This window comes from Phoenix dactylifera, chromosome 1, assembly GCF_009389715.1.
Source record: "Phoenix dactylifera cultivar Barhee BC4 chromosome 1, palm_55x_up_171113_PBpolish2nd_filt_p, whole genome shotgun sequence".
Taxonomy (NCBI): domain Eukaryota; kingdom Viridiplantae; phylum Streptophyta; class Magnoliopsida; order Arecales; family Arecaceae; genus Phoenix; species Phoenix dactylifera.
In genome coordinates, this window is record NC_052392.1 from 14,845,264 (window position 1) to 14,872,994 (window position 27,731).

At 38.3% G+C, this 27,731-nt stretch overlaps 1 protein-coding gene across 1 annotated transcript; it reads right to left on the bottom strand.

Moving 5' to 3' along the window:
• Positions 1-6,809: 6,809 nt before the first annotated feature.
• On the bottom strand, positions 6,810-27,082 carry LOC103712763 (nudix hydrolase 2-like). Its single transcript, XM_017844191.3, has 9 exons — positions 26,720-27,082; positions 25,542-25,768; positions 24,903-24,968; positions 22,042-22,179; positions 21,722-21,799; positions 21,576-21,626; positions 21,430-21,464; positions 7,776-7,884; positions 6,810-7,251 (listed from the first exon to the last, which is right to left on the bottom strand). Exons 1-9 carry the CDS (start codon positions 26,829-26,831, stop codon positions 7,030-7,032), a joined length of 1,038 nt encoding a protein of 345 aa, XP_017699680.2. The 5' UTR covers positions 26,832-27,082; the 3' UTR covers positions 6,810-7,029.
• Between the last annotated feature and the right edge of the window lie 649 nt (positions 27,083-27,731).

The following is a 27,731-nucleotide window of genomic DNA, read 5'->3' on the forward strand; positions in this document are numbered from 1 at the left end:
TCGGCTTAATTTCCAAGGAGAGAGCGACACGAGTTCTTACGGGTGCGACGCGGATTCCGGCCCTACAGGCTCTCCGGCTCCATTTCTAACGGGGTTGTGACGCAACCGTTATAGCTTCCCAATCCCAGCCCATTCTAGGCTAGAATTTCCAGCTTCCAGTAACGGCGTCAATCCGATGTAACAAACCACCCGCTCTTGGCCGTTATAACGGCCGTTACTTGCCCCATTCTTCCTGGTTCAGACTTATTTAATATTGAAATTACAACTGCCACAACTAAACAAACAAGGAAATTTAATGCTGCTGCTATCCAAATCCTTGTTTACTGAATAAGATTTATTCTTTTAGGTGGCACATATTTTAGAAAAAAAATAAAAAAATTGAACTGAGAGTATATATTAGTTTATTAAGGTTATGGTGTGATAATAGTAGTAACAAATCATTAATGCACTGAATCACCCATCACAATATAATGGAGATGGTCCAAAATAATTACAGAAACTATTGTCATGTTATAACAACTATTATTTTAAACTATGGTTTCAATTGAATTTACCACTTTTATGCATGCATATGAACAAGAAGTACATAAAGAAGTATGTATGACTTTGACATGTTACATAATGGTACACCTTTTTTATTATCTGTATACTTATATGCTTGTATTTGTTTAGTTTATCTTCTTGGCGTCTTCTTTACTTTTCCAAGTAGATAAAGTGAAAAACGAGTCAAAGAAGTATCTTTATTATAAGAGTTACTCTTGAATCCTGCTGGCATTGTGCCAATGATTTACTTAATATCATGATTGGAGGCTTAAAATTAAGGATTCTAGAAACTTTAGACATAATGAGCTTTAGTTGCAATAGTATATGATATGATGTGTGGGTATTGAGGTTGAATTAATTGATCAATGTAAAAATTGCTAGTATGTAATGCATGGTAATTTGTAATTTGAGTCTAATTATTGCAAAAAATGGTGATATTGGCATTAAAATATACAATAGAAGAAAAAAAATTATGAAAATTGAGAGGCAAAAAATATTACACTAATTTTGTTCCATCCCAAAATTCTAGTGTTGAAGGATCTAATATTTTGCCTTTTGTTTTTGCAAAGCATCTATATTTTATAGTAAAATTATGTAATAAAATTATTTAGTTAGAGCTACCACTTTTTTTTGTTTAGTTGGTTGGAGGGTTATAATAGTTGAGTTAATATAACAACCCAAAATCTTATCCAAAAAGGCTAGCTAAAAGGTATTATTTGGATTCTTTGATCCTATAGAAAAATCCAAGATTTAAACCCTAGCGTCCTCGCGAGGCTAAGAATCCAAATCTTTTAGTCAGCTCAAATATACCTATACTACAGTATCCCCTAATTCATAGAGGTTATGGACTGAATCCGCTTTAATACCATTTATAATACTCCAGAACTTCACCCAAAAAATGCTAGCCGGAAGGTATTATTTGGATTTCTCAATCATATATAAATACTTAAAATTTATCCAGTAAATAACCAATATGGAACTAAACATGCGCCCATATGGGTCATCACAATTCATGTACCGAAGCATTTCGACTCAATACATATACATGTATGATACATTTAATGTCAAGAGTGAGCATTATTCGTTTCCTTCATTCTAAAAGGAAATGCTTGTTTTTACCAAACAAGAACATTAAATCTGCAGCACTGACATAAGCCACTCACTCCATCCTGTTGTTAATAGAATCCATATTAGATACATGGAGAATCCTGATATAATTGTTAGGTTGGGGAAATATGTTGGCCACACTACTCTAAACATGTACATACAGTTTTAGTATTTTCCTCATGAATTAGTTAAGAACAACATAATATCTGACACTGATTCACCACCAATGCTCTGAAATCTCAATGATCAAGCTTTTCGAAAAGCTTTCAAACAATGTTCAGCCGATCCAACAAGAAAAATCACAGAAAACAAATCATGATACCTGCTTCAAATTACAATGTTTGCTTTAGAAATTCTAATTTGTTCGAGTCCTTCAACTGTTCGAGTCCATAAAGAGAGGTCAAGATTGGCTATCTCGTTGTTGGATCTCCTTTTTCATCATAAAAAGAAGCGATGAGTATGTTTTCCTTGTTCATCAATTGAATCCCGAAACCTTGCGACTCTTAGACCAAACAACCAAATTGGTAAAGCTAGTCCACAAAAATTCACAAAGCTCAAAAAGTTATCCAACCGGCTATTTGATGCATTGCCTTCATAACTAGTTTTACAATACAATCGTGGCCTCCTTGGTTGAAACTTTTCTTTAAAATGTGGCCTATTATAACGACCCAAGACATCATCCAAAATGGCTAGCCGGAAAGTATTATTTGGGTTTCTTGATCCTATATAAGTACCCAAAATCACCTCGATGAATAACTGATGTGACACTAAACATATGCATGCACGGATCCTCACATATTCCCTCCGTTTAAGTTATGACATTCTCATCAGGCTAAGGATTCAAACTCATTCAAATCTAATCACAAACACCATGATAGGCCCATGGTCAGCCTCCATGAACTTGACTGTAATGTCCCCTAATCTATATAGACTATGGGCCGAGTTTTCTCTGATACTATTTGTAACAACACAGAACCTCATCCAAAATGGCTAACCGAAAAGTATTATTTGGATTTTTTGATTCTGTATAAATACCCAAAATCTCCTTGGCGAATAACCAATGTGGCACTAAACACATGCCCGCACGAATCCTCACACCTATATCCACAAAAATTTGTTGCCGTGTACAATACCTCTCCCTCCATTTGTTACCCAAAGAGAGAGAGAGAGAGAGAGAGAGAGAGAGAGTTGTTGCTGCCAAGATCCTGCTCCACAATTTGGCTCCTTAAGGCTGGTGTTGATGATGATTCAGGTCGGACCTGCAAGATCGATCCAAGCTCTAAGCTAAAGCTGAAGGTGAAGTGGTTCGTGGAACCTATGCTCTGGTTGGAGATGGCAACTCATGTTCTCCAACATAAATCAAGGAAAAAAGTTTACTTATAGTAGTTTGTCTGACGAAGGATCCTCCAATGCCTAAATTAGATAGAGATTTTGAGAAAACAATGGAGACTCGAGAGATAAATAGCAGCGAACATACCTAAAGATCCTTCGAATGATATTTATATATGTGAGGATTGGTGCTTATTACCAAGTAAGATAGTCATATGCCCTAACTGATTTTAAGGTCCTCGCTTGGATCACAAGATAAATAACGTTAAACACCTCAGTGTGATTACGTTCGCTATAGAATAGGGCAGTTATGGGGCGTATGCAACATTGATAGGTACGATGATGCAGCTTGACGAGCAGGGGAGCCATCCGACGAACAACAGTGCCTCTTCATTTTATTTTTTTTTAATACAACGGCTGCTCACACTGCTCTAAGGTGAGTGTTGTCAATAGAATCGATAGAAAGGAGATGGTATAAGAGTGAGGGAGCAGCTACGAAACACATCCAAATAACCTCTCCCGAATGGTGAGCGTCGAAGGAGGCGACCTAGTCTATAGTCTTGTTCGCCTCTCGATATATATGAGTGGCCTAAAATGAGTCACAGTCTCTCACTATCCTGCGAATATCCTTGAGCAGTGGATAGCCATCGCCCCTCCACTCCTCGTCCCGAATTCACTTGATCACCATTGCTGAGTCCCCTTCTAGAAAGATTTTGTTAGCCTCTAGAATACACCCCGCGAAGGTGATGCCCTCCCATACTGTCCCGAGCTCCACCCCAATAGCTGTCATGTCCTAGGTGCGACGCTCTCTCGCAACAATCAGTCTAAATTTATGATTCCTAATCACAAATTCTGCACCTCCTCTTTCTCTATCTGTCATCAACATATTACCATCGAAATTCATCTTGAAATGACTGAGAGTAGGGGCTCCCAAGAGACAAAGATAAATCTAAGCGCTGCAGTAGTGAAGTGAGAATCTCAGATGTCTCTAGCCATCCCGGATAAAGTTGCCATACTAGTGTGGATGATCTCTGCAGTCTGACGGAGAGCTCTATCCACCACCGCACTGAGGGATGTCCTTTTACTTTTAAAGAGACAGTGTTTTTGTCCAGCCAAATATATTAAGCCAGGTAAATACAAGTGATGCCCCACTCAACAAAACTTAAGTCTCCTCAAAGCCTCCCTCATGAGGCTTAGAAATTCAAATGCAACCCGCCACCAAACGTTTTTTCCATAAAAAAACAGAGGAAATATATGACTGAAATTAAAGTCCTCATTGCACGCATGCAGCTGAAGGAACGAGCGATCTTTAAAAGCTGAATGCTTTTTCTCCACATCCTCCTCCAGAGGAATGCACGATTTGTTTGTCACAGGAACCACCGCGGTCCGCGGCTTTTGCTCGGACACGCACAGGAAAAACTCGCCAGGGACCATCGGAGAACAAGACGGAAACTCGCCGTAAGCGACAAACCGACGCCAAAAAGCCGCTCACGGTTTCCCAGACGTGGCCGCTCTAGGGAGTACCGCCCGCCAGATGCGCCCATGCGGATCTCTAAAGGGAGCCAAGAGAGCGCCAAAACCAGGCATGATGCCAAAACAAAGGAGACGTGGCCGAGACTGCACTTGAAACCCGAGCCGCTTTCCCACTAAAACCGCTTACCAAGTACCATTAACAATGCAACAGATCTCCGATGTGCCATTCCGGGAAAGCAATTACATGATAAAAGAGGGCACAGAAGTTTTAGTTTGAAACAAAATATTCCAAAGGCATCCATCCATTCATTTCTCATCATCTTATCGAAGAAGATAGAATTATTTACCTTATAAACACATGCTGCAGCCACCAACAATTACCATGTTAACGTACAAACTTTTGTTGGAAACCCCCTGGAAGGGAGCAATCATGGGTCTACCTATCACATTCATGCAAATACTGGGAAAGACTTCCTAATAAGATTCAAAAATCTAGCCATCAGATACCACAGTTCTCAATTTCTTTTCTAAGGAAACGAAAAGCAACGGAATCGCTGTAGATTAAATAAAATAGAGACGTACATTTATTCCAAATTTGAATATAAAAGAGAATACACATCATAAGCACATAAGAACAAGCTACACCGACTAACAGTTACCATGACAAACCACAAAACTTATTAGAAACCAGTCCAATGGAGGATCCCAGGAGGAGGCTAGCATTTTAGCATATCCTCTGAGAACCTAGAGAGCATAGTGAAGGAAGAGCAGGATGGAGAGAAGAGCATTGCAGACCCGGTGGAAGGTTGGCAATGGAGGAGAGGATGAATAGTTGTAATATGGGAGATTAGGGGAGCCCGAGCCCGAACCCGAACCCTGTGCTGGGGGATTTTGTGCCGGGGGATTTTGGCAGCACTGTACAGGAGAACCCGAACCCTGTGCTGGGGGATTTTCGCAGCACTGTATAGGAGTTGGTGGGCACTCAACCGGCGATGGCGGCGGCGGCGGAGCTCCATAAAATGGATACGGCGGCGGCGGAGCTCCATAAAATGGATACGGCGGCGACGGAGGGAAAGGCTGGCATGGGTTGTCGCACTGGGGGGGGCAGAGGCATAGGTATGGAGAGGTGCTGCTGTCAGCTGAGCTATCCTCAGCCTTCACAAAGATGATATTGGAAACATGGAGCATGAACACCAGAAGAAGCACTGTTTTGGGAGGAGACATCATCTTGCTCCTGGCCATCAGAGGGCAGCAGAACAAGAGTAGGGGGAGGAGGAGATGGAATGGGTCTATATTTAGCAAGGAAAAGAAAAAAGTCGCTAGCTAAGAAGTGAGCTGAAGCCCACTGTCCTTTCTTCGTGGCTGGATGGACACCACTTCAGGCATGCATGCAGTCTGCCACATGGAAAGCCATGTGTTGACTTCAAGTTTAAGTTTAGTGCAGGATTCCCTTTTTCTTTTTTTCTGTTCGAATTAACCCTTTTACTCAGTCTTGGCAGATTTCCAGGCGCGAACATTTTACCACAAACATTTATCAGCAGTATTTTCCATGGTTCTTTCAGCATGTATTAGATTTCTAGCAGTCATACTGGTTGTTCAGCAAAATTTGCAATTCTTGTCAGCGGGCTTTATTTGTCACTTGTTATTGCTAGACCAATATAATTTTAATAAGTTTTTTTGAATAATTGCAACTTTTTCTATTGAGATTTTGGCAAATACTAATACCATTATCCTGCTATCTAGGTTTTAGTTCAGCATGCGATCCTCGACAAGATGAAAGTATTATGATCATTTAGTTATTCATAAATAACAAAATTGTGAAGGAAACATCTGCAGCTATCAAAAATATAAAGATAGCATAATGCTTAAACTTTGATAAGGAGTGAATAACTTGCCGTTTTACTACATTAAAGCAGTCAGGCCAAGTTCAACATCACCAAACGGCTAATTGTTTCACATGAGCATCGTTCTTTCAAGACCAAAACTATATTGCATAAGAGGTAAACTTATTATTTGATCATGAATGCTTGATCTACATGCGCTTTCAGATAGTAAAGTTTAAATTGATGGATCAACATTTCAATGTCAGGTTGGATCCTAACAATCCGTTTAGAATCGATGAACCCCAATTCACCAGTCATTCTGCAAATTAATTCAAGCACCTATAGACCAGAAGGTATATATACATCTTAAAGTCAGGCATTGGTGCTGTGTGGCAAACCGAAACTACAATGTAACTAGCGTTGCTTGCCTGAGTAACTTTCTATTGTTCTTATGTCCAGCTATGTGCCCATTCACCAGATAGACTAAAGTTGTAACTGGGTTTCAATGTGGACTCTTATTTGAGCACTTGCACAAGCACAAGAGCATCAGATATTATTCTGATAATATTCTGGAATTTGCAAGAAGGTAACCAGTATTTCACAATTCATGTCCTAATTGATACCGACATAAATAAGCAATGATCATTGCACTTATTCATCTGACCTCCAGAACAGGGGAAATCAGCTACATGTTAACAAATCGAATAATAGATATTTAATGAAAACAGATACAGTTATACATTAATTAACAATCTCAGTTGCTTTCAGACATATTACCAGGTCTTGATGGCTGGCTCAGGTCTTTGCTGTTTAAATAAAGATAGTTTTGTGCATGAGAGAATCCTGATTTTATGCAAACCGGTGAAAATCCAGCATAACCCCTTTCAACTTTTGCAAGGCTAACATCATTGATATACTTTAACATATCATATTTCTGGAAAAAAGGTTGTGCAGCATATTCCTCAATAGGCATCCACTGCATAAGGAGGAAAAAAGCAAAAGTCACAAGAGATTTCTTTTTCCTCAACAATAGAAAGGTCCAAGCATCCATAAAAGATTGAATTCTTCCAAATTATCGTCAATACATCACAAAGAGAAGATATATGTATCACAATGAATTTACAGATTTAAGTCATTCTGCTTTCACAAGTATTGGTAGTATAACTTTGTTAAAGATCAGATTTGGATTTCCAAGTTCAGCTAGTATGATTTTGATGGGGGAAAAAAAAAAAGAATTCAAGGTCTAGCTCACTAAATCATCTCAGCTAAAATCCAACACAAGTATCCGAAAGATGCTGTTAGGCTAAGTCATTTCCAGGACAAGTCAAAATTGTATTACATATCATGCAATCTAAAAGTAGCTGCCCATGTTATACTGGGTCTTTTCTGAAAAATATATGCACTATTTTGACCAATATATATATATATATATATGCACTATTTCCTATTCAACTAATGGACATTTAGACAATTAATCTTTACAGAATTGACTTGCAATACCTGCGCTGCCTCAATTTCTGATTCTTGCTTCTGAATGTCAGAGGAGAGGGGGCGTAACATGCATACAAAGAATAAATCTGACTTCTCAAAGAATGACATGTGGCTCTGCCTGCAAGTTGATACTCATCAATTAACTTGACATGATGTAAAGTTTCAGACATTGGTTTGTTAGTACAGATTTATCATCTATAAAGTCAAGGAGTACTAAAGCAAACATCTGCATCTGGAAAAAATGGATGCATAATGATTCATTTCATGGGAAATGCAACACCTAAACCTTAATGCACTAGATATATTGTATGGAGACATGCGAACAAGTGAATGTTGAAAAAAAATTAAATCAATAAATAATTTGTCATCCAAGCTGCAAGTGCATGTTAAAAAGCAGCCTCCATTTAATTATCCAGGGATAATTCCCTGGTAATGATTTTGTAACTTTTGTAAAATAATAGCCACCTATCATATAGGATTGCAACTTGGCCGACCCTTGCAGACATGGATTTACTGAATTAGCAGTAATTGAAAGTCATCTGTCAAAATAGGCAATGGAAACTGTTGTGGATATCATGTGGATGTCTTATCAAGCCTACAATGGACTTAATTCCCTGCTGCCAGTGCTACCTGTGTTCTTGGACTATAACTGTGATGTTAGAGAGGATATAAATCAAAGAAAGTATATGACTGTTCCGCAGCCAACAGGGATCCCAAATAGACTGGTACCATATTGCTTCAGTTAGGGGGAACGCAATTAAATATCGGAGCAAAAGAGTTGAATTACCGGAACTAATACTTGTACATTTGGGAACCAATGCGGTACAGTACCAGCATGTACAATACGGCACCATATCGACACACACCATGGTAGCAGTTATTCACACAGAAACAGTAAAACCAACATGTGTCAGTATGGTATGGTACCTTGGGGCACACCAAGTATTTGGTACAATATTTCCAGGTATGGGAACTGCTTGGTTCTTTCATTATTTACATCATTTTTTTCTGCAATATAAAATTCTCTTTAACCATCTTCTCGTCTCCAGAATCTCTTGCACTTGGTAAATTCATGCAAGTTTATATCTGGGAAAAGATGTGCTTTTTTAATTTTTAAGATAACCAATTTTTCTGACAGGAAGAAGAAAAAAAGGCAGTTAGTGTAATAATAGTTAACCTTCATTTTTTGCATCAAACAGTTGTGAAACATAAACGAGTTCTGGATCATCAAAAAGGGAAAAGCAAGTTGGGTAAACTGCTATTCCATAGGTAAGAGCAGGTATATATTTACAGTGTTTAACACTGGGATCATTTTCACATTATGTTCATTAAGGCATCGAGATAAATTAACTCATTAGTGCTCATTCGAAGCAGGCAATGGTGATATTTCCTGGCCTGGCACGAGGAAAAATTGTTGCATGTCAGAAGAAATAGATCAGTAGGGCCAGTCAATTGCAACGTTGAGATCAGAAAATCAGGTCTTTCAGTACAAGAGACTAATTAATATCAATACAACTTTTCTGCATGACTTTTTGGATCCTGTGATCATAGGCAATTTTACAATTTGGTCTGATACATCTCAGCCATTTTTTGCTTAAGATTTTTTATGGCACTTGCTGTGATGCAAGTATCACGAGGATATATCCACTTTGGTGGCTTTTGAACCATGACATACCCTCGAACAGCCCACCAACGGATCTAGGGATACAACTATACTCAAATACAGATTTAGGGGACAAAAAGTGCTATATTGACAATTAGTTACGTTCAATGCCATAATTTGAGGAGTTTGTCAACTTATGATATTAAATACATAGAGAAAGGGAGAGGAATGAGGCATATTAGAACTAATAATCTTGTGAATCTAAGAATTTCAAGATTCTGCAGGCAACCTTTTAAATGGATTGTGGTAATTCATGTATACACAATAAGGAAGGTGGTGTTGTCTTGAATCGTCCGGTTCGAAGCATACCGAACCGTATTAGGGGCGGACAAGCACGGTTCCACCCCTCGGTTCGATATATCCAGCGAGAGAGGGGGGGAGAGAGAAGGAGAGAGAGGAAAAGAGAGAGAGAGAGAGAGAGGGAGGGAGGGAGGGAGGGAGACGGGGAAGGAGTGCTGGAAGCCCTCAATTTCCCTATTTTGAACTGGCCGGAAGCCTTTGGTTCCCTGTTTCGTTCGAAATAGGAGAACTAAGGGCTTCTGGCCCGCCATCCGCCTGTCCCTCCTCTATCTCCCTTCCTCCCTCTCCCTCTCCCTCCCTCCCTCTCTCTCTTTTCTTCTTCTCCCTCTCCCCCTCCTTCATCAGCTCCACCTTTATCGGAACCATACCTTATCATACCACTGGGCAACCAGTATGAGTCCCGGTACTGGTAAAGCCATCCTTGATATACATTGTTGGAGAATGTAGCGTCCAACTTCAACTTAATAATCATATAGGTAACAACTCCAACATAATCCAAATACAGGATTTCTAATGATATTATAGCCACATCTGTTATCATTTTCATGTGTGCACTTAAAGAGTACCGTGGCAGCTTCATCGTTACCCTTATGGTTATTCACATTAGCCAACCATGAGGTGCACAACACGATCTATCTGTCCATGAGGTTTAACTTGTGTTGCCCAAGGTGACAAGCCAAGAGGGGGGGGGGGTGAATTGGTTTTTCTAAATTTTTCAATCCCTTAATTAAATCAATTGATGAATGAGTGGTTTAGTTAATATTAATTAAGTGCGTGTAGTGAAGTTAGAACAATACACAATGCAAACACACAAGAAGTATAGTGGTTCAGTGCTCTCCTAAGCACCTACGTCCACTCCCCAAGCGACCTCTTGAGAATTCACTATAATCCCGCGGATTACAGTTGGATTGTTTTCCGGGCTCACAATCCAAAAACTTTTACACTTTGATTTTTCGGGATCATTAAAAACCTATGTTGGTTTTGCGGGCTCACCAACAACCTACACCGTTGGTTTTACGGGCTCACCAACAAACCTTTACAAAGTAATTAAGAAGAAAGAATATGAAACTCCTAGAAGAGCAAATATAACAATTTTACACTAAGAGAAGAGATGAGAAAATAGTTATCGCTTTGAGGATGCTCTTCTCTTCTTTGCCAAGGTTACTTCACTTCACAATGGTTTGGTGGAGCTCTTGAATGCACACTCAGATTGCTCAAGCACCTCCCTTTTGAGACTTGAATGAAGAACCTTGATGAAGGATGCTAAGGCTTTTTTTACTTGAATGAACTCTTGATTTCTTGGCCAAAAGATCCTTCCTCTGATGAATAGTGTCGCTTTAAATACTTTTCCACCTCTATTGATCACTCCCCATTGGTTAGATTTGAAAAACTAGCCGTTACTAGCCGTTGGGAGGTCAAAAAGCACTTCTGCAGAACTAGCCGTTATGCCATTGTCCGTGCTGGGGTCGACTTAACTTACTGTTCATTGGGCTTGGGGTCGACCCAACTCACTCTGGGGTCGACTCAAACTTTACTGGGGTCGACCCCTGCTACAGTGGGGTCGGCCTTCTCAGGAACCACAGAACCTTGCATTTTCGGCTGTTTTTACTGGGGTCGACTCAACCTTTCTTGGGGTCGACCCAAGCTACAGTGGGGTCGACTCAAGCTCCATTGGGATCGACCCTCTCAGGGATTCCAGAGACGTGGTTTTTGAGCACATATCCTTGGGGTCGGCTCCATTGGAGTCGACTCACGTGTTCCTGGGGTCGGCTCAAGGAAACATGGGGTCGACCCTCTCAGTAAATTCCGGAGTTGTTTTATTGAGGCTTGAAACTGGGGTCGGCTCAAGGTTCTTTGGGGTCGGCTTCTCTCTTAGGATCGGCTCAAGGATATATGGTGTCGGCTCCACTTACTATTCATTTGTGCCATTTTTGTAGGGATGTGCCAGATGATTCCAAGGTGTGCCAGGGTCGTCTCCACTTCCTCTGGGATCGACTCAATTCACACTTTCCTGTATCTTAAGGTTAGACTAATTCTCATAATCAATGAAACATATTTCAAGTAATTTTGAGTGTATGCCACGATAGAGCTACATACCCTTAACAATGAAAATTACTATTTTGCCCTTAAAAGTATATCTCACTTGAAACTTTGCTTAATTAGATTTAGGAGTTCTTTATCACTTGTCTACTACAAATTTTATCTCGTTGTTAATTATTGAAGGACGTCTTGATCTCATTCTCTTGATGTATCATGAATGTATCGAAGGTGTCGTATTCATTAGTGATGTATCACGTTAAATTATTTTATTAATTTGATATTTCTTCAATGGTTGTGTTAATCATTGAAATAACACTATCATCCTCAATCTTCCCTTTTTTGATGATTACAAAACATTGAGCACGAGCAAATTGACATTTAGATTAAATTTAGGAGTTTTGATTTGGAAAGAGCTTAAGTTGCTGAATTTCAGCTTTTTAAATTTGAAGATGAAAGCAACCCCTCTTTAAGTATTGCCAATTTGAACTTTTGATTTTCTCCCCCTTTCTTTTATATTTTATTAAAGATGAAACTTCAAAAATTTGAGATAAAGCAAGAGTTTCAGTTTATGTATCGAGGCATGAGGAGTATGTGCCAAATTCAGAAATTTTGATTGAAAATTCAGATTTTCTTGTTTTGAAAATTGTTACATATTGCTCCCCCTTAAGTGAATATAATCTCTTCCTATTTAATTTCCAAACTTACCTCTCCACCTATATTGCAACTTCTTTGTTTTCTTACTTCTCCCCTTTTTTGTTATCATCAAAAGAATGCATAGCAATAGATAAAAAGAAGCAATAAATGATAAAATCCAAATTCCATTGATGCCAAAAGTAAAACATTGTAGTACACTGATGCCAAAAGTACAATGTTCATCAAATAAGGTGCAAAATACATCAATCAAAGTAAAATGCATATGAGAACTAGATAAATCCTAGGCACTAATTGTGATGTACTCCTATAGTGCTATCATCGAGCCTAGGGGGAATCTAAAGGCTGTGATCTAGTTCTCATCCTCCTAGCATAAGTGGCGAGGGAAGGTCTGGCCTGATGGGACTGAGTCTGTCGTGAACCTCTGTGAGCTGGGTGACTCTGTGCCGAAACCTCTGACTCAGCTGCTCGGGGCACATATGGACCATGAGCCTCTCTCTCTCTGTAATGCTGTCACCTGGTCTCTAAAGCCTCTAATCTCAGCAGTCATACTGTCCATCTGCTCATCATGCCATCAGAGAGAGTCCTCACCTGAGCTGACACAAGCTCAGTCATCCTACTCCAAAATTCTTCTGTACATCCCGTAGGTGTGGATGACGAAGGTCCAGCCTCTGAAGGTGCTGTAGGATGATCGGCAGGTATCTCAGCCTCAGGGATGGAGTCTCCAATCTCTGGTGCATCACCCTCCGGTGCATGTACCCCTGCACCTCCACGCACCCACTGACCGTCCACCTTCTCATAAACCATGCGACTAAGGACCGTGCAGTGTAGGTGTCGGTAAATAGTAGATGCCTGGATATCTCTCCCTCCATACATATGTTATGCTGCCTGAATATCAGAGTGAGTATCATACCGTAGGGCAAGGAGACTCTCGACTTGCACATAGCCTCTCGCATCTGCCTGATCACCATAGCTGGAAGATTCAGAAAAATACCCTGAATGACATGCTCCATAATGACCATGTCTCGCTCAGATATGTGATCAAATCTCCCACTCTTTGGAAATAGAATTCTACCTATGAAATTATGCAATAGCCTTATCTCAGCTGACAAGGAACTAGCTATTACATTTTCTGAGTAATCAAAGTTATCTCTATCAAAAATTGTCTGTAGAGCCCTCAACTTGTTCTCTGGTTTTTCTGGTGTGGCTCCTTCGCAGGGGAGATGAAGCAACTCACTTAGGCTTTCCTCAGAAACACGAACTCAAATTCCTCGGACCTCAGACACAAGTCCTTCCGGACCAACCTTTAGAAAAGCATAGAACTCACGAACCAAGCCGGGTAGGTCACTAAATCTAGGGAGCACAGATACTCCCATCCTTGCCTTCGGATCCAATCACCCAACTGGAACCCTTCTTGATCCAAAAATTCGGAATGGATCCTTCTACCCGTGGTTACCGGTCTCCCCGCATATTTAGCAAGTTGAACTGAGGGGGATGGAGGTGGAGGAGGCTCTGCACGTGTCTCACCTTGTGGGGGCACTGTAGAGGACTCTCTAGAATGCCTTTCTACAATGGTTGGATGAGACACTCTCCCGGCTCTCTTGGCCACGGCTCGCTTGGGTCCCATTTTCCACCAAATGCTTCCTTAGATCTTGATCTAACGACTTGAGGAAGCAATCTACTACTGTTTGGAGGTGATTGGAAGGGATCGGAAAGTGGAAAATATGATTTTAGGAAGAGGACAAAGGGAAAAAATGCCCTAAAATGGCTCACGGGTCCCCTTTAAAAATGGGGGTCCCGCCGTTGGGTCGACCCCAGATTTTTCTTGGATCGACTCAAGGAGGGGTCGACCCCATTCTGGCTCGGGTCAGCCCCAGTTCAGACTTCAAATTTTTTTTTTTTTAATTCTTCCTTCTTTCTAATCCTTACCAAATCTTTATGGGACATTGATATATGAGTAAGGAATGTATAAATGAATAATTTTACTAATGTTTCATGGGTTTTTCAAAATGGGAGGAGAGTATCATGAGACAACTTGTTTCTTTCATTTGTTTTCAATCAAAGGGATCACATATGCCTAATTCCCTCCTAAGCATGCAAAATCTATCTTCATTTAGAGGTTTTGTAAATATGTCAGCTAATTGTTTCTCGGTACACACATGCTCAACACATACATTCCCATTTTGCACATGATCTCTAATGAAATGATACCTTATTTCAATATGCTTGGCCTTAGAATGCTGAACCGGATTTTTGGTAAGGTTAATGGTACTAGTGTTATCATATTTTATAGGAATGTTGTCTAGTTTGATTTCATAGTCCTCTAGTTGTTGCTTGAGCCACAGTACCTGAGCACAACAACTCCCGGCGGCTATGTATTCGGCCTCAGCCGTTAACAATGCTACTGAATTCTGCTTTTTGCTAAACCATGATACTAAGTTATTTCCTAAGAATTGACATGTTCCACTAGTGCTCTTCCTATCTAATTTGCATCCAGCAAAATCTGCATCAGAATATGCAAGTAAATCTAGACAAGAGTCTCTAGAATACCATAATCATATGTTTGTGGTTCCTCTTAGATATCTAAGGATTCTTTTGACAGCACTCAAATATGATTCCTTAGGGTTTGATTGGTATCTAGCACATATTCCCACACTAAATACTATATCAGGCCTACTAGCAGTAAGATAAAGCAAAGATCCAATTAAGCCTCTATAGAGTTTCATATCTACACTTTCCCTTTTTCATCTTTGTCTAGCTTACTAGTGGGGTTCATGGGAGTGCATATTTCTTTGTGGTTTTCATTTCCAAACTTCTTTAATATTTTCTTTGTATACTTAGTTTGATAAATAAAAATCCCTTCCTTAGTTTGCTTGATTTTAATCCAAGAAAGAAATTTAGTTCTCCCATCATACTCATCTCAAATTCTCCTTGTATTAATTCAGCAAATTCTTTGCAAAGATTATCATTAGTGGCACCGAATATGATGTCATCTACATATATTTGTACCACTAGCATATTTTTGTCTTTTCTCTTAAGCAAGAGTGTCTTGGCTACGTTTCCTCTACTGAAATCATTATTTAACAGAAATTTGCTTAAACAATCATACCATGCCCTAGGTGCTTGTTTCAATCCGTATAATGCCTTATGTAATTTAAATACATGATCAGAAAATTCATGATTCTCAAAACCAGAAGGTTGCTCTACATATACTTCTTCTTCTATATAACCATTTAAGAAAGCACTTTTTACATCCATTTGATATAATTTGAAATCCATAAAGCATGCAAAAGCTAGAAGTAATCTAATAGCTTCTAATCTAGCCACGGGAGCAAATGTCTCTTCAAAATCTATCCCTTCTTCTTGATTATATCTCTAAGCCACCAGTCTAGCTTTATTCCTTATAACTACTCTATTTCCATCTAACTTATTTCTAAAGATCCATTTTGTTCCAATTACAGAATTATACTTTGGTCTTTCAATTAATGTCCATACATTGCTTTTTTTAAATTGATTTAATTCTTCTTGCATAGCATTAATCCAATTTATGTCATGCTCAGCTTCTTCATAAGTTTTGGGCTCTATTTGTGAAACAAAAGCAAGATAGTCATTCAAATTTTTAAGAGAAGATCGAGTTTTTATTCTTTGAGATGGATCACCAATAATTAAGTCTTTGGGGTGTCCATATGCATACCTCCATTCCTTTGGCAAATCTTGAGATTGTGGTGGCACACGATCATCTTCCTTTTCCTTTTCATCTACCTTTTCTTGATTTGGCACGTCATTGAGATTCGGCTTTTCAAACTCAATAATTCCTGCATCATCATCAAAAGTACTTTCTCTCCTAGGAGACTCACTATCAGACTCATCAAAAATAACATTAACTGACTCTTCAACTACAAGAGTTCTTTTGTTGAATATTTTGTATGCCCTGCTAGACGTGGAGTATCCTAAGAAGATACCCTCACTGACTTGGCATCAAATTTGCTTAGATCCTCCTTGCCATTGTTTAAAATAAAACATGTACACCCAAATACTCTAAAATATTTAGCAGTTGGTTTCTTATTTTTCCAAAGTTCATAAGGAATTTTCTTTGTTATAGGACGTATTAAAACACGATTTAAAATATGGCAGTATTTATAGCTTCAGCCAAAAAGTACTTTGGAAGGTTTGACTCACAACATGGTGCGTGCCATTTCTACCAAGATCCTATTTTTTCTTTCAACAACCCCATTTTGTTGAGGCATTCTAGGTGCTGAAAATTGATATGAAATACCATTTTCATTACAAAATTTTTCAAAGTGTTGATTTTCAAATTCAGTTCAATGATCACATCGAATTGCAACTAAGGTGAGCTTCTTTTCAGTTATAATATTTTTATAATATTTCAAGAATAATGAAAATGCTTCATTCTTATGTGCAAGAAATGAAACCCATGTATATCTTGAGAAATCATCTACTATAACTAGTCTATATTTTTTTTTCTCCTAGGCTTGTAGTTCTAGTAGGTCCAAATAGATCCATGTGTATGAATTCAAAAGGCCTAGTGGTTGATACTACATTCTTGGATTTGAAGGATGATTTTGTTTGCTTTCCTAATGTGCATGGTCCACAGATTTTGTCTTTTTCAAGGATCAATTTTGGCACATTTTTTATCAAATCCTTTTTGATTAGTTTTGATATTAGGTCCATACTAGCGTGTCCTAATCTACGATGCCAAAGCCAATTTGTTTCATTTCTCTTTTCTTCATTAGTAATTAAATATAATCCATTTTTCTTGGCTAAGTCGTGAAGATCTACCATATAAATGTTTCCATGCCTATGTCCCATAAGTACAATGCTATTGTTTTTAGGATTTGTGATTATACATACTGAGGCTTCAAATGTGACCTTAAGACCTTTATCACAAAATTGACTTATACTAAGTAAGTTATATTTCAAACCATTAACTAATAAAACATTTTCTATAAAAGTGGATGGAGTGATACGAATTTTACCCTTTCCAATGATAAGTCCTTTTCCATTGTCTCCATAGGTTACCACTCTACCCTCCTTAGATTCCAAAGTGACAAATTGCTCTATGTCACCTGTCATGTGTCTTGAACAGCCGCTATCTAGATACCATCGTCTATCCCTCTTATTGGCTGTAAGACACACCTACAATCAAAGTCAAGAATATGCTTTAAGTACCGAAACTATGTTGGGTCCTTTAGGGTTAGTCTTTAATGTTCCTTTTGGAACCCAAATTTTCTTGTATTTTAGCTTGCCTTTATCACTTAATTTGTTATAGCTCTAAAGTTGCATTCATATGCTTTATGTCCTATTTTATTGCAGCAATAACAGATTGTATTCTCATTTTTGACTTTAACAAATATGTTCTTTAAGTATTTTTGCTTTCTATTTGTTTTATATCTTAATCCTGCTTTATCATATACATCTTTTTGACTATCAAAAATCATATTTAATTTGGTTGAGCTAAGTGTGAATTTGTCCACTAAGAATTTATATTTTTCTGCATCTTCTTTTAGTTTGAGATTTTCAGTAGTTAGATTTTTAGTTTCATTGGTAAACTTCCTACTTAGTGTTTCATAGTCATTAGATAACTTCAGCTTTTTTTCACAAGAGATTGGTTTTCATCTTTTAGAATTTTATTTTTACTGATTAGCTTCTTGTACTCTTCCATAAGATCTAAAAATGCATCATGTAATTCTTCTACTGTAAAATCACATTCAAGTTCAGAATCTACCTCATCATCATTGGCCATATAGCAAATTTGGGCTGTCTCTTGTTGATCTTCCTCTTCCGAACTTTTCCTGACTTTCACTCCATTCAGCCATGAGGATCTTCTTCTTAAGTTTTCTCGCCATCCATTTCAATTCCAGGCAATCTATCTTGAAGTGCCCGGGCTTGTTACACTCATAGCAAGTTGGCACCTCTTTTCCTTTTCTTTATCTTTTTCCTTTTTCTTACTTGAGCTGCCTTTGAGGAAAGGCTTCCTTTTGTGGAGTCTCTTCTTACCTCTCATGAATTTTCTGAATTTCCTTGCGAGCATGGCCATTCCTTCTTCATCATATTCCTCCTCATCATCAGACTCCTCTGATTCAAGGTCTTGTTTTGGAGTCGTAGACTTCAAGGCAATGGTTTTCTTCTTCTTGACCTCTTCTTTTGAATTTTGCTTCATGGTCAACTCATGGGTCATGAGTGATCCTAGAAGCTCCTCCAATTGTAGTGTGTTGAGGTCCTTTGCCTCTTGAATTGTGGTTACCTTGGCCTTCCAAACTCTTGGTAGAGACCTGAGAATTTTCGCACCAATTCAGAGTTAGAATATGATTTGCCTAAACTCTTTAATCCATTTATGATTTCAGTGAATCGAGTGAACATTTCAGTTATGGACTCTGTGGACTCCATTTTAAACAATTCATACCTATGTACTAACATATTTATTTTTGACTCTTTAACTTGATTAGTTCCTTTATGTGTGACCTCTAGCTTATCCCAAATCTCTTTGGCAAATGAACATGTAGATATTCTATTGAATTCATTTACATCTAATGAGCAGTAAAGTACATTAATTGCTTTAGTATTTAATTGTGCTAGTCTTCTATCATTATCATTCCAATCCATTTTAGGTTTGGGAATAATTGTCCCCTCTAAACTGATTGTGGGTGTGTGTGGTCCTCTCGTTATGATACTCCACAAGTCATAATCTAGAGCTTGTATGAATATTCTCATCCTAGCTTTCCAATATACGTAATTCGTGCCATTAAACAAAGGAGGTCTATTTGTGGATTGCCCCTCGCTCATAGAACATCCCACTTGGATTGTTATGATCTTTGACTCTTGATCGTAAGATCAACAAATACTATGAGAGCACCTCGCTCTGATACCACTTGTTGCCCAAAGTGACAAGCCAAGAGGGGGGTGAATTGGTTTTTCTAAATTTTTCAATCCCTTAATTAAATCAATTGATGAGTGAGTGGTTTAGTTAATATTAATTAAGTGCGTGTAGTAAAGTTAGAACAATACACAATGCAAACACACAAGAAGTATAGTGGTTCGGAGCTCTCCTAAGCACCTACGTCCACTCCCCAAGCGACCCCTTGAGAATTCACTATAATCCCGCGGATTATAGTTGGATTGTTTTCCGGGCTCACAATCCAAAAATCTTTACACTTTGGTTTTTCCGAATCACCAAAAATCTATGTTGGTTTTGCGGGCTCACCAACAACCTACACCGTTCACCGTTGGTTTTACGGGCTCACCAACAAAACTTTACAAAGTAATTAAGAAGAAAGATATGAAACTCCTAGAAGAGCAAATATACCAATTTTACACTAAGAGAAGAGATGAGAAAATAGTTATCGCTTTGAGGATGCTCTTCTCTTCTTTGCCAAGGTTACTTCACTTCATAATGGTTTGGTGGAGCTCTTGAATGCACACTCAGATTGCTCAACCACCTCCTTTTTGAGACTTGAATGAAGAACCTTGATGAAAGATGCTAGGGCTTTCTTTTACTTGAATGAACTCTTGATTTCTTGGCCAAAAGATCCTTCCTCTGATGAATAGTGTCACTTTAAATACTTCTCCATCTTTATTGGTCACTCCCCATTGGTTAGATTTGAAAAACTAGCCGTTACTAGCCGTTGGGAGGTCAAAAAGCACTTCTGCAGAACTAGCCGTTATGCCATTGCCCGTGCTGGGGTCGACCCAAACTTTCCTGGGGTCGACTCAACTTACTGTTCATTGGGCTTGAGATCGACCCAACTCACTCTGGGGTCGATTCAAACTTTACTGGGGTCGACCCCTGCTACAGTTGGGTCGGCCTTCTCAGGAACCACAGAAGCTTGCATTTTTGGCTGTTTTCACTGGGGTCGACTCAACCTTTCCTGGAGTCGACCCAAGCTACAGTGGGGTCGACTCAAGCTCCATTGGGGTCGACCCTCTCAGGGATTCCAGAAACGTGGTTTTTGAGCACATATCCTTGGGGCCGGCTCATGTGCAGTTGGGGTCGGCTCCATTGGGGTCGACTCACGTGTTCCTGGGGTCGGCTCCATCTGGGGTTGGCTCAAGGAAACATGGGGTCGGCCCTCTCAGTAAATTCCAGAGAGTTGTTTTCTTGAGGCTTGAAACTGGGGTCGGCTCAAGGTTCTTTGGGGTCGGCTCCTCTACTGGGGTCGACTCAAGGATACATGAGGTCGGCTCCACTTACTGTTCATTTGTGCCATTTTTGTAGGGATGTGACAGATGATTCCAAGGTGTGCCAGGGTCGACTCCACTTCCTCTGGGGTCGACTCAATTCACACTTTCCTGTATCTTAAGGTTAGACTAATTCTCATAATCAATGAAACATATTTCAAGTAATTTTGAGTGTATATCACGATAGAGCTACATACCCTTAACAATGAAAATTATTGTTTTGCCCTTAAGAGTATATCTCACTTGAAACTTTACTTAATTAGATTTAGGAGTTCTCTATCACTTGTCTACTACAAATTTTATCTCGTTGTTAATCATTGAAGGACATCTTGATCTCATTCTCTTGATGTATCATGAATGTATCGAGGGTGTCGTATTCATTAGTGATGTATCACGTTAAATTGTTTTATTAATTTGATATTTCCTCAATGGTTGTGTTAATCATCGAAATAACACTATCATCCTCAACTTGTTTACAATACTTTCATCTATATACTATTCTCTCTCATTTATCCACTTTTTTTTTTAACTTGCAAAACATTGCATCTCTACATTGGGAAGAATTTATAATAGCATTCACATACAGATAGGACAACGTTATTTCTTGTCATTATTAACATTATAATTAGTTGTTCCATAGAATAAGTTAAAAATTGCTACTCTGAAAATAAGTTCAAACATCATACAATTCAAGGCAATGATAAACAAAAAGATCATGAAAGAGCCAGCTGGTTAAGATAGGTCTAGCAAATATCAGAGAATCAAAGGATAGATTTAAATATAATATGAGAAAACCTGAATAGGAACTGATACCTGAATGCAAGTATTTCAACAAACTCGGTGTCAATCTGCAATGTAGTAAAATGAAATTTCTTCAGAAAATTTTATCTATCTATGAACCTGAAAGTTCTCAAAACTTAAATATTATTAAATTTAAAAATAAAGTAATCTACACATACTCCTGTCTCTTCTTTTACTTCCCTTATGGCTGCAGCATAAATGTCTTCACCCTGCAGAAGGATGCAACTTAGAGAGTGGAATAAAAAAAAATCACAATTTCCTAATGGTGAATACTTTCTCCATTTCCTAGGTAGAAATTTATTACTTGGTCAACTACTCCTGTAGGAAACTTCCAAACACCTGAGCCATGAAATCTGCCACTATTTTCTTGGACCACCAATACCTAACAAAAAGAATTGAAATTTTCAGAGTTAAAACTACCGTCAAAAGGTCGCCAATTGAACACAAACTGAAACATCCGTTGCAATAGAATATGACATATCAAAAGCAAAGTAAAATTATGCTCATTCTCTCAAGGTCATTGAGCTTATAAGAAAAAATTAGTGAAGCATTATTTCATATTTGTATTTGTGTCTGACATATAAGATAACTTTTAGGTGAAGGGAGACTGTATACATGATTTACCTCTCTCTTATCATTCATAACAAAACCACCAACACCTACTCTGTGAGAGGCATTTGCAGGAATTGTATGTTTGGTATCAGGAATCCAATACACAAGCATCAAGTAACTTGGCTCTGCATGGTGGTACCAAAATCCCTCCTGCACCAAAATAAGTTTGTGGAGAACTAAGTAACAAGACCATGAAATCCGCCAGCTAAAAATTACAGAAAAGTGGCAGGAGGATATTATATAAAAACGTAGTGATTTATAATTATATCAAACCATATGCTTTTTATGTCACTATTCAAGAATGCCATCTTATTATGTAGCACCATTCTAAGATAAGATATTTACAGAAATACAGATGCAAAAGACCATATATTTACAGAAATACAGGATGCAAAACATTGGTAAGTTAATCGGTGTAACTTTTCAATCATGTAGCAGTGTTTTGTAAAAGACTAACTGGCCCACAACTTCAGTTAGCATGCTTGAGATTTTGAACCAGTATTTCTTTCAGAGAAGGAGAGGTTTTGAACAGATACACTCTTCACACCTAGTCAGAACACAAATGTGCCACAGCACAAGCAAACTCATGCACGCCAATCATCCATTGAGCTAAAAATCATATAATCTTAAAGGTACCATAATAATTATCATGCTCATTGGTATTAAAAAATTTTATTTCAAAGATAGAAAAGGAAACAAGAAGATAGCACGACAAACAGATGGCAACAAGAGGTGCAACCCTATCTGCCAGTAATAGGAGCTTATTACCGACTAAGATTATCTGGTAGTCTCAGTCCCACATCTAGCCTTAGTCATAATATGTTTCGAAGTCTCCATAGAATATGAATGATATCAAGGCATTCTTCTGTAGTAATTTTGAATTATTAAGGAACAAATAGTGTTGGAGTGATGCTTCACTCACTCCAACTTGAAGATATATAATACATCTGGTGTTTTTATGCCATAACAAGAAGATTGCAGCTCTGCTCATAGTGTTGGAGCGATGCTTCGCTCCTCCAACATGAAGATATATAATACATCTGGTGTTTTTATGCCATAACAACAAGATTGCAGCTCAGCTCCAATTGAGTCTGTCGAACACAATAGTCTTGTCTGGAGTACATTCATCAATAGCAGCAAGATGATCATGAATTACTTGACCAATCTCCACCAATCCGAATTACTAAACAGATTTTTCATCAACAATGCACTACATACCAGAGCACTGTTCTAGCAAAAACAACAGAACTAACCATTATCCTAGTTAACAGAACAACAATGCAGTTTAATTAGCCTTTCTGTTAAACAAATTTACAGTTCTTTTATAAAAAAGTAGAGCAAGCATGAACCTAGAATTATGTTATTTCAAATAGGTCAGATGACAAGAAACGCATCAACAGAATTCTTTTAATGTTGGAATATCACAAACTAGGAGAAAACAGCTTTTTATGACCCACAGAGATGTCAAATTTGTAAACAAGAAACATCATCCTTAAGAATGACGCAGAAAGATCAACAATCACCTCTTTCACATCTAGAGCTGATTATATAAGAAATGCAGGGCTCACAGGCATTAACATTAAGGGAGCCATCATTGACTTAAAACTATGAAAGCAAAGCTCATGAAATCAATGATAAGAATGCCAGCAATCTACACTACATGAAGAGTCTTACATAGTGGAAGATAAAGAATAGAGATGCCAAGCAAATGGAAATTGATTGTGGCCCTGGAAAGGAATCAGATGTGAACATATGGAACAAACTTGAAGTTACAGAAAGGTCAGACAAAGTAACAGCTCACCGGTCCTAATGAGAGACAGGCTGGCAATCAGGAAGACAGGATGAAGCTTCCCTTCTTTCGCTGGAGTAAGCTATATGACACTCAATTACATCTCAGAAAGATACAAGGAGTATTCTTGTCATCAGCAGTGCAGCACTATCATGTACCTTGGAGGAAAGGCATAGGTAGCAACATGCTGGTACCACCTGGATTTATGATTATAAACAGTCAATTTGGGGAAATTCCCCTCCAAGTCCCATACCTCAACTCCTCCAGTATCCATAACCTCGAAATCACCCAGAAAATTGGGCCCAAGGACCAAATTTTCATCTATAAAGGAAACAAAGCCCCATATGACCAAAATCATGTTAAAGAACGTCCCATGTTCTACAAATTTATGGTTCCTTCTTTTACAAATAAACAATGCAGCAATCACAACTGTCACAGGCTCACAGTCACAGCCTGAGTCTCTGAACTCCAGCATGCATACTCTTAGGAAGAATAATAAATTAAAATCTTTTCATAGCTTATTTTTGTAGATTCCACAACACATAAATTTAAATCTAAGCTAGTTGTCATGATTCATAATAGGAAGTCCAGAAAACCCCATCCAGTCCTGATTGCTACACCATCTTCATTAAGAGATAGATTGATGTGGCATTTTAATTACACTTCTATTATTTTCATTTACAAGGAGCCCCAAGTAGAGGCACTCAAACTGCTAACAAACATAATTTTGATGACACTACGATGCTCCTACCTACAGTGACAGTTAAAATAAGATGTACACAATGTCTATCCTTAGAACAATACTCAAAATCATTGCCAAAACAGTCGCCTTTAATTCCTATTACAGCTGACATGGATATGCATATAAGTGTATAAGCATATGTTTGTGTGTATAGAATGTATTTATCTATTTGTATGAGTGTATCTGTGTGAAAATAAGTATGAGAGAAGTAATCAAACTTCTTTTAAACTAATTAGCCAGTTCATGTTTTGAATATTTGAGAGCCTTAATCAATAAACAGCATGTAATTTAATTTGGGTAGGAAATCCACATAAAATTTGTCATATGAAACAAATTAGTTACCTCAACAGCAGGTTGAACAAGATTTGCGAGATTGATGGGCAACTTTATCCAAACACCCTTTATTCCCTGGAAATGGAGTCGTAAAAGCATCATAAATATGTAAAATAATAAATTTAAAAATGAGTCATCCATTGATCTGCTCAAGTACACAATCACATATAATAACAGCAATCAGAACTACACATGGAAACAACAAAGTTTGGAGACATATCCATACACCAGAAATCAATTCAAACTATAATTCGATTTGCTAAATCCATAAGATGTTCTTATGAGTATCAACATAAAGAAAGACAGTTTATATGCATCGCTAATAGACTTAGCATATATCGTTGATAAGATGTTATATAACCTATTACCAATCCTTTGAGCAACAAGTTCAATCTTCCAAAATATGTTTTCTTGGTTATATTATTTAAAGATTTCTACCATTTCAAGAGATAATCCAATTCCCTTATCCATTCTATCGCAAATCTGCGGCCTACTTGATTATCACTTATTATTTGATACCCCCATCAGTTGAAATGTAATTGGAAGCATTTTTCACATGTTAATGATCAGAATTTACATCTTCTGAAGAAATAAAAGTAATAGCGTAAAATCTTTTACTCAGGTAGACCCCATGATCAAAAGAACCACCTGCTTCCTCCAAATTGATATAGATGATCTTAATGAAGAAGCAAAAGCACCAGAATCCATGGGTGCCTTCATTTCAACAATAACACCTCCATAGTAGTCATTGACAGCAGGTAGCAATTCAACTTCCTCTCTTTGATCAGTCAACTCTGGAGCCGCAACTGGTGACGGACTGGTTGAGATAGACATGGACATCTTCTTCAGCTGACTTGTAGTTCTACTTGCAAAACCTAATGATTCCAAGGTTAAAAGGTGTTAGCACAAAAAAGTAGCTTAAAATCATTATTTTATCTAAAAATGATTAGCCAACAGCATTGGAACAAACATGACTAGCACAATCAAATCTCTATCAAAAAGATTAAGAAATCTCAGTCACTTGACAAAAGATCACATAATTTCACAGCACAGCATGATTACGGCGTTCATGCATAAAGACGTGGTACATTTGTCAGATTTTCAACAGACTTCAACGTGGCAGAATATGGAAGTCATTTTGATAATTGTCTGAGTGAAAAAAAAATTTTGTTGCTACATTATTACGTAGCCCATCATTACATCTTCCAGTTGTCAGCATGTGATGAACACCCAACCAGACTCGATGGCTGCAATTTTGATGCACGGTCCAAGAGAAGCACTCTGACAATAGATGCTTAATTACAAGGATTCTCTTGAAAATTTAAAAACTACTCAAAGTCATGAGGTTTATAATCACCATGAAAAGTCTCGTCAAGGACATTTTTGTGAACAGACAACAGCATTCCTACTAGTCTTACAGAGGTTGCACTCTGGAAGATGCATCCGAGGGAATGGAAAGAATCTAATCATCACCTAAATCAAAAAGAGGGTAGACAAGTACATGATCGAATTCAAGGATATCTATTTTTGATATCCAAATTTAGATTTGAGATGTCACACTGGAAATTCTTGGTGATAATGGCTGGTCAAGGTTAAAAATGAGTTGCCTTTATGCCCTAAGTGATCCCAAGTGCAAATTGTGGCATGATTTTTCCCAGAACAGATCATTAGAGCGAGTACCACAGCCCCGCCGAAAATCAAAATCCTATTTAACCTATAAATTCGAGAAGGACGGGGACAAAACACTAAAAACGAGCTCCAAACGAATCGAAAAACGACAACTGGAGCACCCAAAAGAGAAGAAATCAGGAAAAAAAGAAAAGTACCTCGAGAAATGGCAAAACGGGATGGCCGGAGGGATTTGAGACGGCTTCGACTCACGGGGAGGCACCGGGCGATGGACTTGAAGCAGAGCAAGGCCACCCGAGACCCCAGCATCCGCTCCTTTATACAGCGGGTGTTGGGAAAACCAAATCCTAACCCCAGCCCTGAATCCTGGCGTTAAGCCTAAGGTGTTCGTCGGAATGCCCTTCCGCTGGAAACCGGCGTGGGCGTGGACGAAAATACGTCGACTGCTCTACGTTGCTTATGGCACGGGCATGGCGGCTTGGACCCGCAATTTTTCAACCGGAGATATGACCCAAGCAGCAGCCATCATCCGTCTGCGATGCTTCGGAGAAAGCACTGATTCGTCGTAGGGAAATCACTAAGCAAGCACAGTGGAAGCCACGGGGTAAAACTTGCACTTGATAATTAAAAAACTTATGGGTTGACATCTGTGATTCATTAAGATTTGCATGATTCCACTTCAATTTACTGAAATAAAGGAGGATATCAACCGCCCATGTCAAGCCCTGGCCGTTTCACGTGTTTCCACATGATGCTAATTATTCTATCTCTGATCCCCTTAAATTAACAAGAGCTGAGGTTTTACATAGTTTTTGTTGATTAATATATCCTTTTTTTGGGGGGGTAAGAATTGATTTATACATAGTTTTTATGATTAATATATCTTTTTCTAGATAAGAATTGATTTATACACCTTATTGTTTTTCTTGGTTAAAGCAAATGGCAGTACGATGAGATTTGCGCGGCGTGCCACCAGCATATGACCAAAATTTGAAAAAAATAAGACCGGGTTCAAATGCCATGAACAATAGAATGGTGCCTAAATTTATTGTAAATCTATTGTAAAAACTAAATGAATGCAAAAAAGAAGATAGTATAAAGAGACTTCATTGTTTTGGAAAAAGAATCTTTCTTCATGGTTACAACTTAATATTTATAAGTATTCTTAACTAGTAGGATGTGCTAATATTTAGCTTGGGACATTTATCA